Genomic DNA, 14,833 nt, shown 5'->3' with positions numbered 1-14,833 from the left:
GCATCCGAAGTGAATATACGCCGGCAAACACATAGTTACTGTAAAATCATACAGTTACCAATTGAAAGAAATCTGATACCATCAGATCCCATGACTATTGAAACATAGTTTTTGGAGAATGACGAACTAGATCTACCGAATTGACGTCAACAAACACTCCAGATTTATCCCCACATACGCTGTACAGGTCGGGCTACCTACCTCAAAAGACCAGCGCAGTTCGCAAGACGCGCCGATCACCGCGGCTCTGTTTTTCTCCCATGGATAAACGCGACTTTTTACAGTTGGTACCTGCATAAGCATAATGGAGCTACCTAAACCACCAACTACTTCGTACATTCCACTGTATAGCTACGGAATATTTAATCATAATCTTACTGTACTATGAGTCTGTCCATAATCCTCCAGTTAAAACAAAAGGAACCAAATAGCGCAAGACACGAAACCCCCGAACAACGCCCAGCCCAATCCAAAATACCAGTTTCCAAATCTCAAACCACGCCAATCCGCCCAGATTTAATAGTGATGCGCGCTATACAGCGCCCGCACCGAAAAAAGAGTTCACTCCTTGCCCGTTGCGAGCATGCGTCGGGGGCCGTGTGGGGGGTGGCTAGCAGCTATGGCCCCCTCCAGAAGCTGGGCAGGGCAGCAGAGAGAGCTGTTGGTCCGCTGTAACTTGGAGTGACTGCTAGACTCGGTTTTCTCCTGTCGATCAAGGGCCGAAAAAAAAGGGGTCACACGCTAACCTCTCTGCAGTATGTTGTAGCATGTGGTCTGACCGTGGTATGTCCTACTCGGGTTACTATTGGAGGGTTCATTTATCCCCCCAAACGTGTCGTGTTTTTGTTTTGGGGCCATTCCAGCGATGTCATCATAGCCATGTTTCTGAATCTGACCCTGTTCCTGGATCTACACCTGATTTTCTGGGGAATTGATTTCATCATCGTATTAGGTTATCCTGATTATCTCGTGAGGCTCAAAACGTCTATGGTACGTGTTCTGTGGTTGACGTTCGAGTTCGCAGTCCCTGCGGGACGGGCCATTGTCCACAATTTTGAAGATTGGCTTGCTTGGGCATGTGTTTTCCCGTACCTGCAGTAGTTTGGACCTTGCGGTCGTATGAAGCAACTGCTGGCGCAGAACATTCGGAGATTGACATGCGTATATACTCCGAAGACCTAGAAGGGGATGGATGATTGGCGTGTCAAAGCTAGCCGAGATAATCAGGAGCCGGAATTATCCGTCGTAATCTGGACAGAGGGACCGATAGAGCACTTTGTGCATTAAATTCTTGTACAACAATACACACTACACAGCAGACAGTATATATTTACATAGTTAATGTGCTTTATTGATGACTCTGATTATTCCTGATCGGCGCAGGGGTTTAATGCAGCCAAGCACAAATCAAACACATTACAGTCAGCACTCAGCACGATGACGCCGTCCCTCGGTCCCTAACAAAGCTACCAAAAACTCCCTGGATACAGTGTATAACTGGACAGTTAGCAGGCCAGGGGTACGAGTACGAAAGCGAACCAACTTCTACCATTCCAAACAAGGCATACGCTACATAGGGCTGATGGAAGTCCCTCACGCGAGCAACACCGATAACGATTAAAATTTTTCAGTGGACTCGATAATTTAGCCGACACCCTAGGAAAAACCCCGACGCAATTACCGTGCAGAAGGAGCATAGTGTTCCTAGCGAATCCTAGAAAAAAAAATCTGACACAAAAACGACTAGCAACCACGGTTCCATTCAGGAAGAAAGAGACACGAAAAACCCTTCACGACGTGAATGCTGCAACGTGTCGTAAAGCTGTTAGCATATCAAAACCCGGTGCCGACTCCCGCGCTGCCGCGTTGCCGCGTCGGCCTTTTGAAAGACTCGGCATTCCGGCCGATTAAGGCCGAAGTCCTTTTTTTTCGCTCACGTCGTTTCCCACTACGACTGGATTTGGGCCGAGGTACAGTTGCCGAGAAGAGGATGACGCCGGGGCGCCGATGGGGATCTTCTGGGGCAATAGTGGCAAGGCCAAGTGTAGATAGGCAAAGGAGGGTACAGGGAGAAAGGGCTTGGATATTATCGGGAAACCATTTTGTTGACTCGACTAGTAGGAAAAAAGGCGCAGAAGCACGGACGGCCGATATCCGGAGTCGTAAACAAGCCTTACAAGGGTACGAAACTTCGTATATTGTATTCTGTAGAGTGACTATTATTGAATTTCCTCACGTTGGTGCGATGACGATGTTGCCAACGCAGGAGCCATGTCGATGGTTCCAGAAGGGGGGGACATTGTCGCGGTGAGCTGGTGAGCCAATAACTTCGACAACCCACGCGGTGATTGGGACAGGGCGTGTCCATCTTTTGCCCCGTTCCCCATTTCTTAGCCCCTCTTGCCAGAAAGCTCCAATTATTCCGTTCAACTACTAGAAATGGGTGATGGAGGCGGTCTATACGAAGTACTGTACTAACTATGGAGTCCGCTATTTGACTCACCCTAACCATTGCCCTATCTATCGAGTCATGTTAGCACGGAGGTAAATAGATGATTACGGTAAAAAGTCACGCAGCAAATCTCTGCAGTGACGCAGATACGAATATGCTGTCGAAATCCTTCACGCCACGAAAACGGCTAGACAATCAAATTTTAAATCTCTCATCCGAATTATCCATACTATCCCTACCCTATACCGTAGTCATTATTATACCCTGTACTTAGAACGGCTGATATTATGAACATGGCCGTGATTATTCTCGGCCTCGGTCCTCGCAGTACAGTACACCGATCCGCCTGCCAACCGCTGTCCGCTAACCACGTTCATCTCCTTGCATACTGCATGTGCGTCGGTGATCCGTGATTGTCCAGTTCTCCCGAAAGAAGCGACATGCAGCATCCAGCATACGGAAACTGTATACATCCTGTACAGTGTACAGCCTGTGCCCTGTCTACAAAAGCCACGAGCAGAACGGGAGCGCTGGGATGGTCCGATCCCTCAAACCTTAAAGCTTCCCTGCAGGCGCGGGAACCGCAATGGAAAGTTTACTACGGGGATACAAGTACACCGTCATCAAGGCAATTATTATTGTATGCATTTGTTTGCATTCTCGGTGTCTCGCTATAGTAATGATTCGAGACGCCGTGAGGCTTGAGTCGAGAACCTGTTAGATTCTATTCACCGGCTCTTAATAGTTAGCACCGTTATTGCTTTTTTTTTCTCCATGGGCAGAGGATGGTGAACCTGGGGGAAAATCATGGGATGGAGACGCTGGGATCGCTTGGCGAACCCGATGCTGAGGGGGAAAAGGGGGGGAAGTGCTTGTTTGGAGTGTGGTTTAATGATGGGCTGGTTTTAGTGCTGGTTACTATTGTAGATTGGGATCTAGTGCCTGGCTAGAGTACTATGTATAGCTATCGACGATGAAGGGGTTATGCGCTTTGCATAGTGCACAGTAGTGAACGCAGACTAGTTCGAAGACTTTGAGGGTCGAGCCAAAGGTAGGGAACGCCATTATTGTGTGTCGTCCTCTCGAATTAGGGATTTAGTGTATCTATCGGCCTCTGGGCCTACTACATAATTAATGTAGTAATACCGATGTTTAAGCGTCAAAATCGCCAATCTTCAATCAATCTCGCGCCCGTTCCGCGCTCGTAGTTATTTAGCCGACTACACGCAGGAAGAGACAGACAAAAAAGCAAGCATCGAATTCTAGAACTCACCACTTAAACGCGTCTCCTAGTTGGTTCAAGTCACCGAATTCTGTATATTCTTTCTGCATATCAGTCAAGACTCGACACGATGAACATCCAATTAATCCCCCGTCGTAGCGCAATGCCACCTCGTCCATGCACACGGTAACGCCCCGACCAAAAATGCCTCACGATGATTCCCAAACGGGCAGGGTCGGCAAGCAGCCCTCGGACTGGAGGCCGACAGGACGGGGCTCGCGTCAGCCAAGCAACGATTTGGCAGGCGGGCGATCGTCTAGTGGGGCGCCCCCTTCACGATGCTCCTCTGGCCCACCGGTGAGGGTTTGATTCAGATGGGACCAGGACCCATTCTTGACCGCAATTGGGGCGTCTGATTGCTGGAATTGCTAGAATCGGAGCTCCAGTCTGTTTCCCGCTAACGTAGGTACACGGCTGCGCGGTGCGAGCCAAGAGCGATGGTGTTGACCCTAGTCCGAGAATCGCTTGGGGGGAGGAGTTTGCTGATGCGCGGTCTCCATTAATTATTGGAGGGTTGGCCCGGACCGAATACGGGGGAGTAGTCGAAGCTCTTGGGGGGAGCTGTTTTATGATGGCGATGATGATTTTGAGCTGTAGTTTTCTGTGGTTTCTATGAGTTATCACCGAAAGTCGTTGGAGAATGTGATGGGCAGTTTTCCCATGGGAGATTAGAGTGTCAATTGAGTTTTTTTGGACGGATAGGATCCAAAGCCTTTTCAAATTTCCTAGCCCGGTGGTGGATAAGGCATGTCCAAGCTGTGGTGCAAGCAGCTTGTTCCCTTTTCTGTGCCTGTTTCTCCCGCGAACGGGAAAAACGGCAGAGTGTAGGGCTGACTCAGCTCATTTACGGAGATCTGATTGGTCAATGGCTGTCTGTAACCGAGCTTTCCCTAATTGGGCACTTCGTTCCTTTCCGGGTGTTGTATCGTGACAATACTGTATTTCTGTAATTTACCATTTAGGTCATTAGGTAGGTACCGTAAAACATGACATAATCAGTCATTCTACATCCAGTATGGATACTGTGTAACTATAGTACCTAGTAAACTAACGTATTTTATCCTGCCCTCTTTGGGAAGCTTGGGAGAATCATCCAACCCAGCTTGGGCATAGTCCTGGGGATGGCCAACGCAAACTCGCATCTCGCGAAAAACGGCATCGATAAGCCCATGACGTGAGAGTTTCACTCTTATCTCGAGCACGTCCCCCCTCCCCCCAAAAGAGACGAATGCCGATTTCCGAGTTCGCCGAGCTTTTTGCAGCGGCAAATCATAGTGTGTATGGAATGGACGGCAGCAACAAGCAGGAGTGTAGTGAGAGAAAAAAAATTGTCAGCCTCCATGCAGCTCATCCATGGATCCGGAGACAGAAGGCTTCTAGAAGACGTCGAGAACACCCGATCTCCATTGGAGAGTTTGTTGTGCGCACGCACAAAGAGGTTGACTCCACTCCAGTTTCGTTCCAAGGCAGATTCGGTGCCGGTGAGGTGGTTGAGGTCGTCGAACAATGGACTTTGCGAAAATGGAAGAGTTCCACCCCGACATCGAGTCCTGGAGAGTCCTGGAGTCCCCACTGGGGAAACCGGCCTCCAGATTACTCTGGCTTTGAGAAGTTGTGATAACTATTGAGGCTAAATTGTTGGATGGTCTCTTCACCGTCGTTTGGTTTGCCCCATTCTCTTGGTCTTTTCTTTGCCCTTTTTTTTTGCTTTATGCGGGTGGCAACGGATAGGATGAGCGAGACCTTTACTGTAGTGTAGTAGTACCTCTCGACCACTCTGTAGGGCAAAGGGCCCTGGCCCTGGCCCTGAATGGATCAATTTGGAGTTTCGTGGTGTCAAACCCTCGCCGTGGCAAACCCACACACCCAGTTCGGGGCCCCGACAGGACATCGTCCGTCTTGGATGTGCTGGAGGAGGTTAGAATTGAGGCATTTTCATTGCTGGTGCATATTGGCGCCCGTGCTGTGCCGATTTCTTCCTCCCCCCGGCCCGGGATGTATATCATACAAACTCGAAAGCACCCAGTTACGAAGGTGTGCAGATTTGATTTACGAGTGACAACTACATATCACAATCCACGACATCAGCGGCGCGATCGCCCCAAGGCTGAATACACTATCCGATCCTGGCGTCCCTAACTGGGCTGCTCATCCTGGTCGGAGCATCCGGATACTTCCTGGATAGGTAAAGTTTTTTTCCCACGTGAGGAAGTAGTGACGCACTGATCGGACTGGATCTTCATCACATTGCAGGTCCGACCGACCATCTTTTTTCGTGGGTTATCTGCTCGTCGCTGCTGAGGCGAAAACGAGCGACGCCGAGACATATTCTAATTTTTGACGGCAGAGTTTAATCTACCGTGTACTTCCGTAAGGCGATTTACGGGTTTATTGCCGATCCGACAACTTGTACAGGGGGGTTATCTTGATCGTTGACATGGTCTCCGTCACGGTCGCACGATCACCTTCTTACCGAAGCTATATACTCGTAGAATCTCGTCACCTAGGATAGCCCTGTACTGCAGCTTCAACGGTCGCATAGCATGGCACACAAGAGCGTCTCAAATTCAACCTTGTAATCTATCTCCAACATAAAAATCCTGCCCTGTGGAACATTGCCCACCCCCGTTCCACGGGTCAGGCGTGGGGTATAACTTTCACAATATGTTTTCTCGACGCTTCGATGCACCCACTGGCCAATTTTTTGGAATCAATGTTTTCCAATTGGTACAGCAACCGATACATTTCTCGGGTCCAGGGCTTAGAACAAACTTATTCAACACGTCAATGACACCCTGTCATTGATTTTCATACCCTTTATCTGAGTATATTTCGTTGTCATTAGGATGTGTCTATAGTTCCTATATCTGCGTGTACACTCTACAGTACCAAAAAGTCCGCCTGCTCTCCAAGGAGCTCCCCACTTTTCTCGCTCTCCTTATGCACCTCCACGATGAGGGCCCGCTTTACCTATCGCCGGGAAAATTTCTTATTTGCAGACCACCACGGAGAGTCAAGCAGACTCCGTAATCCTCTACTACTATCGCGAACTAACCAACTTACCCCCTTTTCTAGATTTACTACTGTATGTAGGATATTGAAATACCCACGTCTCCAGAGAAAGAGAATACAGTACTCCGTACTACATCGTGTTTCTCCCCCAGAATCGCGCGAGACATAAATGCTTGGCTGACGTGGATCCTGTCCATAGCTCGCGTCAAACGGCGAGAATCCCCCGGAAATGATCGTAACTCAATTGGTAAATTTCTCGCACGGGGTCGCAGGGGGACGAAGCGTTGGCAATCATTGCACCCCATGGTAAAAAAGTACGGCCTACGGATTACAGTACAAAGTACTCCGTACTTAGTTGTACATATTGTAGATTGTAGGGAGGGGCAGTAGCACTAGCAATGCAGTATGTTCATGAACATCCCGCGTTGGCCAATTTCTCTTGCAGCCGGATTCGGGAGATTCGGCCCACATTTTGCTCTTGCGAGGAGCTAAGGGTAGCTCTACACTTTCGTCCTCGCATCCCTCACCGGAAGAAGATGATGGGGGGCGGTTATTATTAGGAGGGGGGTGGGTGTTTGGGGGGACGGTGCGGAGGACACCCTCGCAATCTTATTAAGTTTCTTGGAGCTAATCTACTTACAGGAGAAGTGAGTTCTCAAAAAGCGGATCTTTGAAGAGGGAACTGTTCCCCCTGCTTGCGACTGCTATACACGGAGTGCAGCACAGTGCAGGAGGTGTTGTTTTGTCGAGCTGTTCCAGGAACAAGGGTATTGGATATACAATCCGAGGCTATTGAAGAGGGATCTTGTGCGACGTATATTACAAAGTACATTTTTGAATTCGTATACTCAATGGCTAGCTTGATGCAGATGAAAAAAAAGCCCATGGTCTGGACTGCTTCAGTCTTGCTGTGTCTGGTAAGTTGTCGCAGAGCTTCGGCCCCTTTTGCGGTTTCAATTCTCGTTCGAGTTAACCCGCAATTGGCTTGTCCTGCCTGGCACGGCACGTCAGCCGCGGAAAGCGCCGGGGTATACCAACTCGGGTAGCCCGAGCCAGTATGTGCGGCGCGACATGGTTAATTCTCCGTAGTGGATTGAGGGTATTTACGGGGAGGAGCCACGTCGTATGTACGTCAAGAAGGAAGTATACGAAAGCGACAGGGCGCGTCGAGGAATTGTGATTTTTTTGTGTTGCTGGGACATGCGACCGTTGAAAGCCTGATTTCTCAGGCATGAGTTATCTTGGAGCTGGCTGGTACCGAGTTGTTTAAACATTTTGGTAGAGGTACCCTTGACTAACAAGCTCAATATGATATGTCACGACTCACGATAGTTAGGTATCTACTCCTTAGTTACTCAATCCCTACAGCCACCACCCCTATAGACGGCTCGTGCACGACGCCAATCTCGATTCTACAGTTTGGCGTCTGAACTCCAGCCCTCCCCCTCCTTCGAGGTAGAGCTGTGCAAACTGAATTGGACTGGACTGGGCTCAAGCAGAATGGCTTTGCTGGCTCTAACGAGATGATACAGTTGTAAATCGCAAACCCGGGGTGCATGGGTGTTACCTTTGCGAGTATCCCGTTGGGTGGTGGTGTAGTTTTGAGTTGAGCTGGCCCTGCGGGATTGGGTGGATGGACCAATCGTCGTGCATGCAGGATGCAGGAAGCTTGAGGTCCGATCGAACGTTTGTCACGGTCTTTTGGAGGATCCCCGGAACGATCATTCAACTGCGTTATTACTTGGATCTTTTTAGTGGTCACGATAGGTTGATATCTTGTTAGTTAGTATGAGATGGCTTGTTGCGAACCGGGATTATTCCCTGTTGGCGTTTGGCGTGGACACTGAAGCAGATGATCAATTAGATAGTACAATATACTCGGGACATTATGTCGGGTGTGATGTACGGCATCTTTCCCAGCCTTCTCTATTTTTCGTTATTATCATCATACTATGACGAGGGAGGTAGCTCTATGGCAACACCTCGGTCAACTTCCATTGTCCTCTAGACCATCTCAATTAGGAACGACCTCCCGTGCTGGGGCTAAAGCCAGTGTATCACAATCTATGGTGTCACGGCGACGGCCAACCGAGCGCCCTCCCACGCCAGCGAGCTAGCCATTACATATCACTCCAGTAATAGTTAGGGCCATGTTGTCAATGGGGATCCCTCCTATGGGAAAGCACAACCCCCCCCTCTCCCTCTCAGACCAGCACAACAAGAAAAAGGTATCGACTGAGTCGCCGGGGCGCCGATCCGCACAGGCGATGAAATCATCGCGGGCACGCCGGGCCGTTGTGATTCGCTGCATGGCCGGCCCTTCGAGACTAGCCGGGCTTTAGTGGGCGGAGACCTCGCCGGTCGCGTCGGCCAGTCACGGAGGCCGAATTAAATGACGCTTCTGGGGACCGGGCCTGGCTCGTGGAGAGTAGCGATCGTCCATGGTTGGTGAGATACAAAGGGGGCAGCTGGCGCGAGGGTGGGTGGTGCTAAGCTCCACGGGGATGTGTCGATAAGAGGTCTAAAGTAGTCTTCCTTGGGGGGTTTATCTTAGTCCTACGAGGAAGACGACTTGTCAGCCCAGTGACATAATGGTAATCTAATGATGTGAAGAGGAGACACTCTGATCGCTGTCGTGTTCCTGAATAATACAGATGCGACAATAAGATACGGGGCTTGTACGGTATGGACTGTCTCTAGTGTGTATAGTTGTTCAAACACCAATAGCTTTGGGAGAAGCGGACTTCTACTGTATAGGAGCTATCTCTGAATGCCTCCAGCATTGGCATACATATCTGAATAGTCTTGGCTGCTTCCGGTGCCCCTTGCTAAACAAGACGATGCTTTTGGGCGGGAAAACTAGTCGTGATGAACTTGATTGTCACGGTGCCCGAGAGTAGCAAAGGGGAAAAAGAAATATCGATGCCGTCATTAGAGAAAAATTTTCTTCGTTGTGTAGACACTCGAATTGACCTCGTTCCATGTCCGGATGCAGTCTGGTACCAGGGGCAATATACGGGAGTATAAGGGCGACTCGAGCGGTAGCATAAGAAAAAGGTTACTTGATTCGGGCCATCTCGCTGAAAAGAGCAAGATACTCCTGTAATCGGTGATCCTTCTAGTGCTACTTACTGTACTATTAAACTAACATCGTCACATTGTCAGTAGTACATACGATAACTACAATAGTCCGCAGTCTGGTCGGAGTTTGAATTCTTCGCGAATTCTCCGCCTCGCATAGTTCGGGCATATCATAACACAAACATCCGACATAACGTACTGTACTTGGTACGGTAGAACTCGGGTAGAACGGGCATGTTTTTGGACTGCATACAGAATTTTTTTCGGGGCAATTGCATTAGCAGTGCCAAATCCTCTAGTTTGTTCTTGTCATTGTCTTGGGAAAGTCTCGGGGGGGTTCAGTAAGGATTGAAATTACCCCCCCTCTTCATCTTTGTCTCCCACACCCCCAGAGAAAATCGCGCATAGTCAAGCTGGGAGCAGCTGGGGGACCGCCCTCGGTAAGGCTAGGAAATCGTTGCGTATCGCCCCAAGATGGAGTGATACACTCGGTAATAATCAGGTATAGTGAGTACAGTAGCGTACGGTGAGATGTTGCGAGTTGGCCGTGTACCGATTGTACCGACCGTACCGACCTTACCGATTTCCATAGCGAGGCCATGTGTGGAGTGCCACTCGGCAGACCAGTGCCGGTCGCAGAAGCGGCGAGAAGAGTTTTTTTTCGGTCTCGTCGTGGTGCCTTTTTTTTTTTTTCGTGTATGGGATATGTATTGATTGTGTTATGCATGTATTAGCTATACTCGATGGGGCAACTCGCTCCACAGGATCAACCCAATAAGACGGATTGTTGGTGTCAGTGGCTGCTCTCGGCCAGTCCTCCCCGAGTTTGCGCGACTCGTGCTGAACCCGTTGGAATTGGTGGTTAAGGAGGGATGATGTACAGATAGATGATCCTCCAGAGTGTATAGCTAGCTTACTACTAGTGATTGCTGCTATGCTAGTACTAAGTTTGAGGCCAGTCTTGGCTAAATAGCAAGGGGAGGAAGATCAGAGTACTATAACCAAATGTTGTATCTTGTACATATATTGTATGGTGTAACCATACCGTATTAAATACATGCTCTTCCCCAGCAACCAGAGTCTCCTCCATAGTAACCAACTCACTAAGAGTGTCCCCCTAAGTCGTATTCCCCCCGTTTTTTATTTTTTTTTTTCATGATTTCCTTATTTTTGCCTTTTATTTTTTGGATTTTTATTTTTTTTTGCCTTTTTCAACTCTCAGATTTTTTTTTCATGAATATTCCCCAATTAATTCTTTTTTTTATTTCCCTCACACTTGCTGGCCCATTATCCACAACCCACTCCCGTTCCCTCAACTCTCGCGCGCCTCTTTCCACACTACTCCCACACCCCCCAGGGTATTATAAAGTAGTCCACTCCCTTCCATCCACCCTCTCTTTTTTTCCCCCTTTCTCATAGGACTATTCCGTCTCACGCCATACCTGCCATTGTGTGTTGGTGTTCTTGCATCTGCTCATATCGTTGGGTTCCGAAGGCTTTGTGAGCCGAAGCAGCAGCAACAATGGCGGAGCGGAGGATTTCCTATGCTCCCGATGTCGAAAACGGTGACCGTCACCGCGACGCCGATGTGAACGACGGCAACCTCGATGAGTACTCGGCTCTCAACCGCTACATCTCGACTGCGCGTGATGGCCGCCGTGGTTCCACCTCCAGTGCTGGCGCGCTCAGCACTCAGGACAAGAAGAAGCCCTTCTGGAAGTTCTGGGTCAAGCAGGGTGATGGTGTCGAGGATGGCTGGCAATGCCCCGACGAGTGGCTCGAGACCGACCTTCGCTCTGGTCTGAGCTCCTCCGACATTGAGCCTCGCCGTAAGAAGTGCGGCTGGAACGAGCTGGTTACCGAGAAGACCAACATCTTCATCCAGTTCATTGGTTACTTCCGTGGTCCTATTCTCTATGGTGAGTGATTCCTGGACCACTAGGAAACTACCTAGTGGTAATTGGACGCGTCAATTGGGCAATCTCTAACGTGTTGGTCCTCCTACAGTTATGGAACTTGCTGTCCTCCTCGCTGCTGGTCTGCGTGACTGGATCGATTTGGGTGTCATCTGTGGTATTCTGCTCCTCAACGCCCTGGTCGGTTGGTACCAGGAGAAGCAGGCTGCCGACGTCGTTGCCTCTCTCAAGGGTGACATTGCTATGCGCGCTATTGTTGTTCGTAACGGTCAGGAGGAGGAGATCCTGGCTCGCGAGCTGGTTACTGGTGATATTGTCGTCGTTGAGGAGGGTCACGTTATCCCCGCCGATGTTCGTCTGATCTGTGACTACTCCAAGCCTGAGATGTTCGACGCCTACAAGGAGTACCTCGTTACTTCCCAGGACGACACCCTCAAGGAGAAGAACGAGGATGAGGATGAGGATGACCGTGAGATCCACCAGGGTGTTTCTCTGATTGCTTGCGATCAGTCCGCCATCACTGGTGAGTCTCTCGCCGTCGACAAGTACATGGCCGACACTTGCTACTACACCACCGGTTGCAAGCGCGGCAAGGCCTACGGTATCGTCACTGCTACTGCCCGCCAGTCCTTCGTCGGTAAGACTGCCGCTCTCGTCCAGGGTGCCAAGGACTCCGGTCACTTCAAGGCTGTCATGGACAACATCGGTACCTCTCTGCTCGTTCTCGTCATGTTCTGGATTCTCGCTGCCTGGATCGGTGGTTTCTTCCGTCACTTGAAGATCGCTACCCCCGAGGGCTCTGACAACAACCTGCTCCACTACACTCTTATTCTGCTCATCATCGGTGTCCCCGTCGGTCTGCCCGTCGTTACCACCACTACCCTCGCTGTCGGTGCCGCCTACCTCGCTGAGCAGAAGGCTATCGTCCAGAAGCTCACTGCCATTGAGTCCCTCGCTGGTGTCGACATTCTGTGCTCTGACAAGACTGGTACTCTCACTGCCAACCAGCTCTCTATCCGTGAGCCCTACGTCGCCGAGGGTGTCGATGTCAACTGGATGATGGCTGTCGCCGCCATTGCCTCGTCTCACAACGTCAAGAACCTTGACCCCATTGACAAGGTCACTATCCTTACTCTCCGCCGCTACCCCAAGGCCCGTGAGATTCTCGCCCGTAACTGGATTACCGAGAAGTACTCTCCTTTCGACCCCGTCTCCAAGCGTATCACCACTGTCTGCACTTGCGACGGTGTCCGCTACATTTGCGCCAAGGGTGCCCCCAAGGCTATCCTCAACATGTCTGAGTGCTCCGAGGAGGAGGCCAAGCTCTACCGTGACAAGGCCGCCGAGTTCGCTCGCCGTGGTTTCCGTTCCCTCGGTGTCGCCGTCCAGAAGGAGGGTGAGCCCTGGCAGCTTCTGGGCATGTACCCCATGTTCGACCCCCCTCGTGAGGATACCGCCCACACCATCGCTGAGGCCCAGGTTCTCGGTCTGTCCGTCAAGATGTTGACTGGTGACGCCATCGCTATCGCCAAGGAGACTTGCAAGATGCTTGCTCTTGGTACCAAGGTTTACGACTCTGAGCGTCTGATCCACGGTGGTCTCGCCGGCTCTGCCCAGCACGACCTCGTTGAGAAGGCTGATGGTTTCGCTGAGGTCTTCCCCGAGCACAAGTACCAGGTCGTCGAGATGCTCCAGCAGCGTGGTCACTTGACTGCCATGACTGGTGACGGTGTCAACGACGCTCCCTCCCTGAAGAAGGCCGACTGTGGTATCGCCGTCGAGGGTTCCACCGAGGCTGCCCAGGCTGCCGCCGATATTGTTTTCCTTGCCCCCGGTCTGTCCACCATTGTCGATGCCATCAAGCTGGCCCGTCAGATCTTCCAGCGCATGAAGGCCTACATCCAGTACCGTATCGCTCTTTGCCTGCACCTTGAGATCTACCTGGTTACCTCCATGATCATCATCGACGAGACCATCCGCTCCGACCTGATTGTCTTCATCGCTCTGTTCGCCGATCTTGCCACCATTGCCGTCGCTTACGATAACGCTCACTTCGAGGCCCGCCCCGTCGAGTGGCAGCTGCCTAAGATTTGGGTCATCTCCGTCGTTCTTGGAATCCTGCTGGCTGCCGCCACCTGGATCATCCGCGGTACTCTCTTCCTCGAGAACGGTGGTATCATCCAGAACTTCGGCTCTCCCCAGGAGATTCTCTTCCTTGAGGTTGCCCTGACCGAGAACTGGCTCATCTTCGTTACCCGTGGTGGCAAGACCTGGCCCTCGTGGCAGCTGGTCATCGCCATCTTCGTTGTCGATGTCCTCGCTACCCTGTTCTGTGTCTTCGGCTGGCTCGCCGGTGACTACCCCGTCACCCACCCCCACGACCCTGCCACCTTCTCCACCAACCAGGATGTCGACATCGTTACCGTCGTTGTTATCTGGGCCTACTCCATCGGTGTCACCGTCATCATTGCCGTCGTCTACTACATCCTCACCATCATCCCCGCTCTTGACAACCTTGGCCGCAAGACCCGCTCCAAGGCTGACACCAAGATCGAGAACATGATCGCTCACCTGTCCAAGCTGGCCATTGAGCACGAGGTTGACCGCGATGGCAAGTCCCGCTACACCCTTGGTGCCCGCGCCGAGGATGTCGAGGAGGACGAGTAAAGGATGTGCGCCTTTAGCACAATACCTTATTAACCCGTTTATCTTTCCTTGCAAAACGGGATAATCTTTCCTGACTCGCTCCTGGTCCGAGGTCAATAATTTCCTTTATCTCTTATTTCCCAATCCATTTTTCTCCCTGTCGTGCCTCTTGGTCTATCCTGCCACGCGGATACTGTCTGTCTCTTTGTCTCGACCATCTGTGGACATGCATACCGTGGGAAAAAAGGCCGGGTTTCTTGCCCTTTTTTCCTTTCCTTTATTTACCCCCCGTATTATAGACTTTTGTGTGTTTTTACCCCTTGATATCTGTTTGCTTTCGAGTTGATAGATCTCAAGTTTTCTTTCTCTACGTGTATGTATGTCGTTAATAGTGGTACTTAGTCAAGTCATCGAGGGATTCTAATGATTTATTGTGCATTGTAA

General features: G+C 50.6%; 2 protein-coding genes across 2 annotated transcripts; both read left to right on the top strand.

Moving 5' to 3' along the window:
* Positions 1-4,962: 4,962 nt before the first annotated feature.
* On the top strand, positions 4,963-5,352 carry N7496_005079 (uncharacterized protein; the record flags this gene model as incomplete). The annotated part of the gene is made up of 2 exons (XM_056698008.1): positions 4,963-5,047; positions 5,081-5,352. The coding sequence occupies 2 exons, from the start codon at positions 4,963-4,965 to the stop codon at positions 5,350-5,352; spliced, it is 357 nt and encodes a 118-aa protein (XP_056556533.1).
* Positions 5,353-11,349: 5,997 nt separating this feature from the next.
* On the top strand, positions 11,350-14,410 carry N7496_005078 (Plasma membrane ATPase; the record flags this gene model as incomplete). Its single annotated transcript, XM_056698007.1, has 2 exons — positions 11,350-11,746; positions 11,835-14,410. The coding sequence occupies 2 exons, from the start codon at positions 11,350-11,352 to the stop codon at positions 14,408-14,410; spliced, it is 2,973 nt and encodes a 990-aa protein (XP_056556532.1).
* Positions 14,411-14,833: the final 423 nt, after the last annotated feature.

This window comes from Penicillium cataractarum (assembly GCF_028827025.1).
Source record: "Penicillium cataractarum strain IBT 29864 chromosome Unknown utg000004l, whole genome shotgun sequence".
Lineage (NCBI taxonomy): Eukaryota > Fungi > Ascomycota > Eurotiomycetes > Eurotiales > Aspergillaceae > Penicillium > Penicillium cataractarum.
The sequence above is the reverse complement of the archived record's forward strand: the minus strand, read 5'-3'. Positions and strand labels throughout refer to the sequence as shown.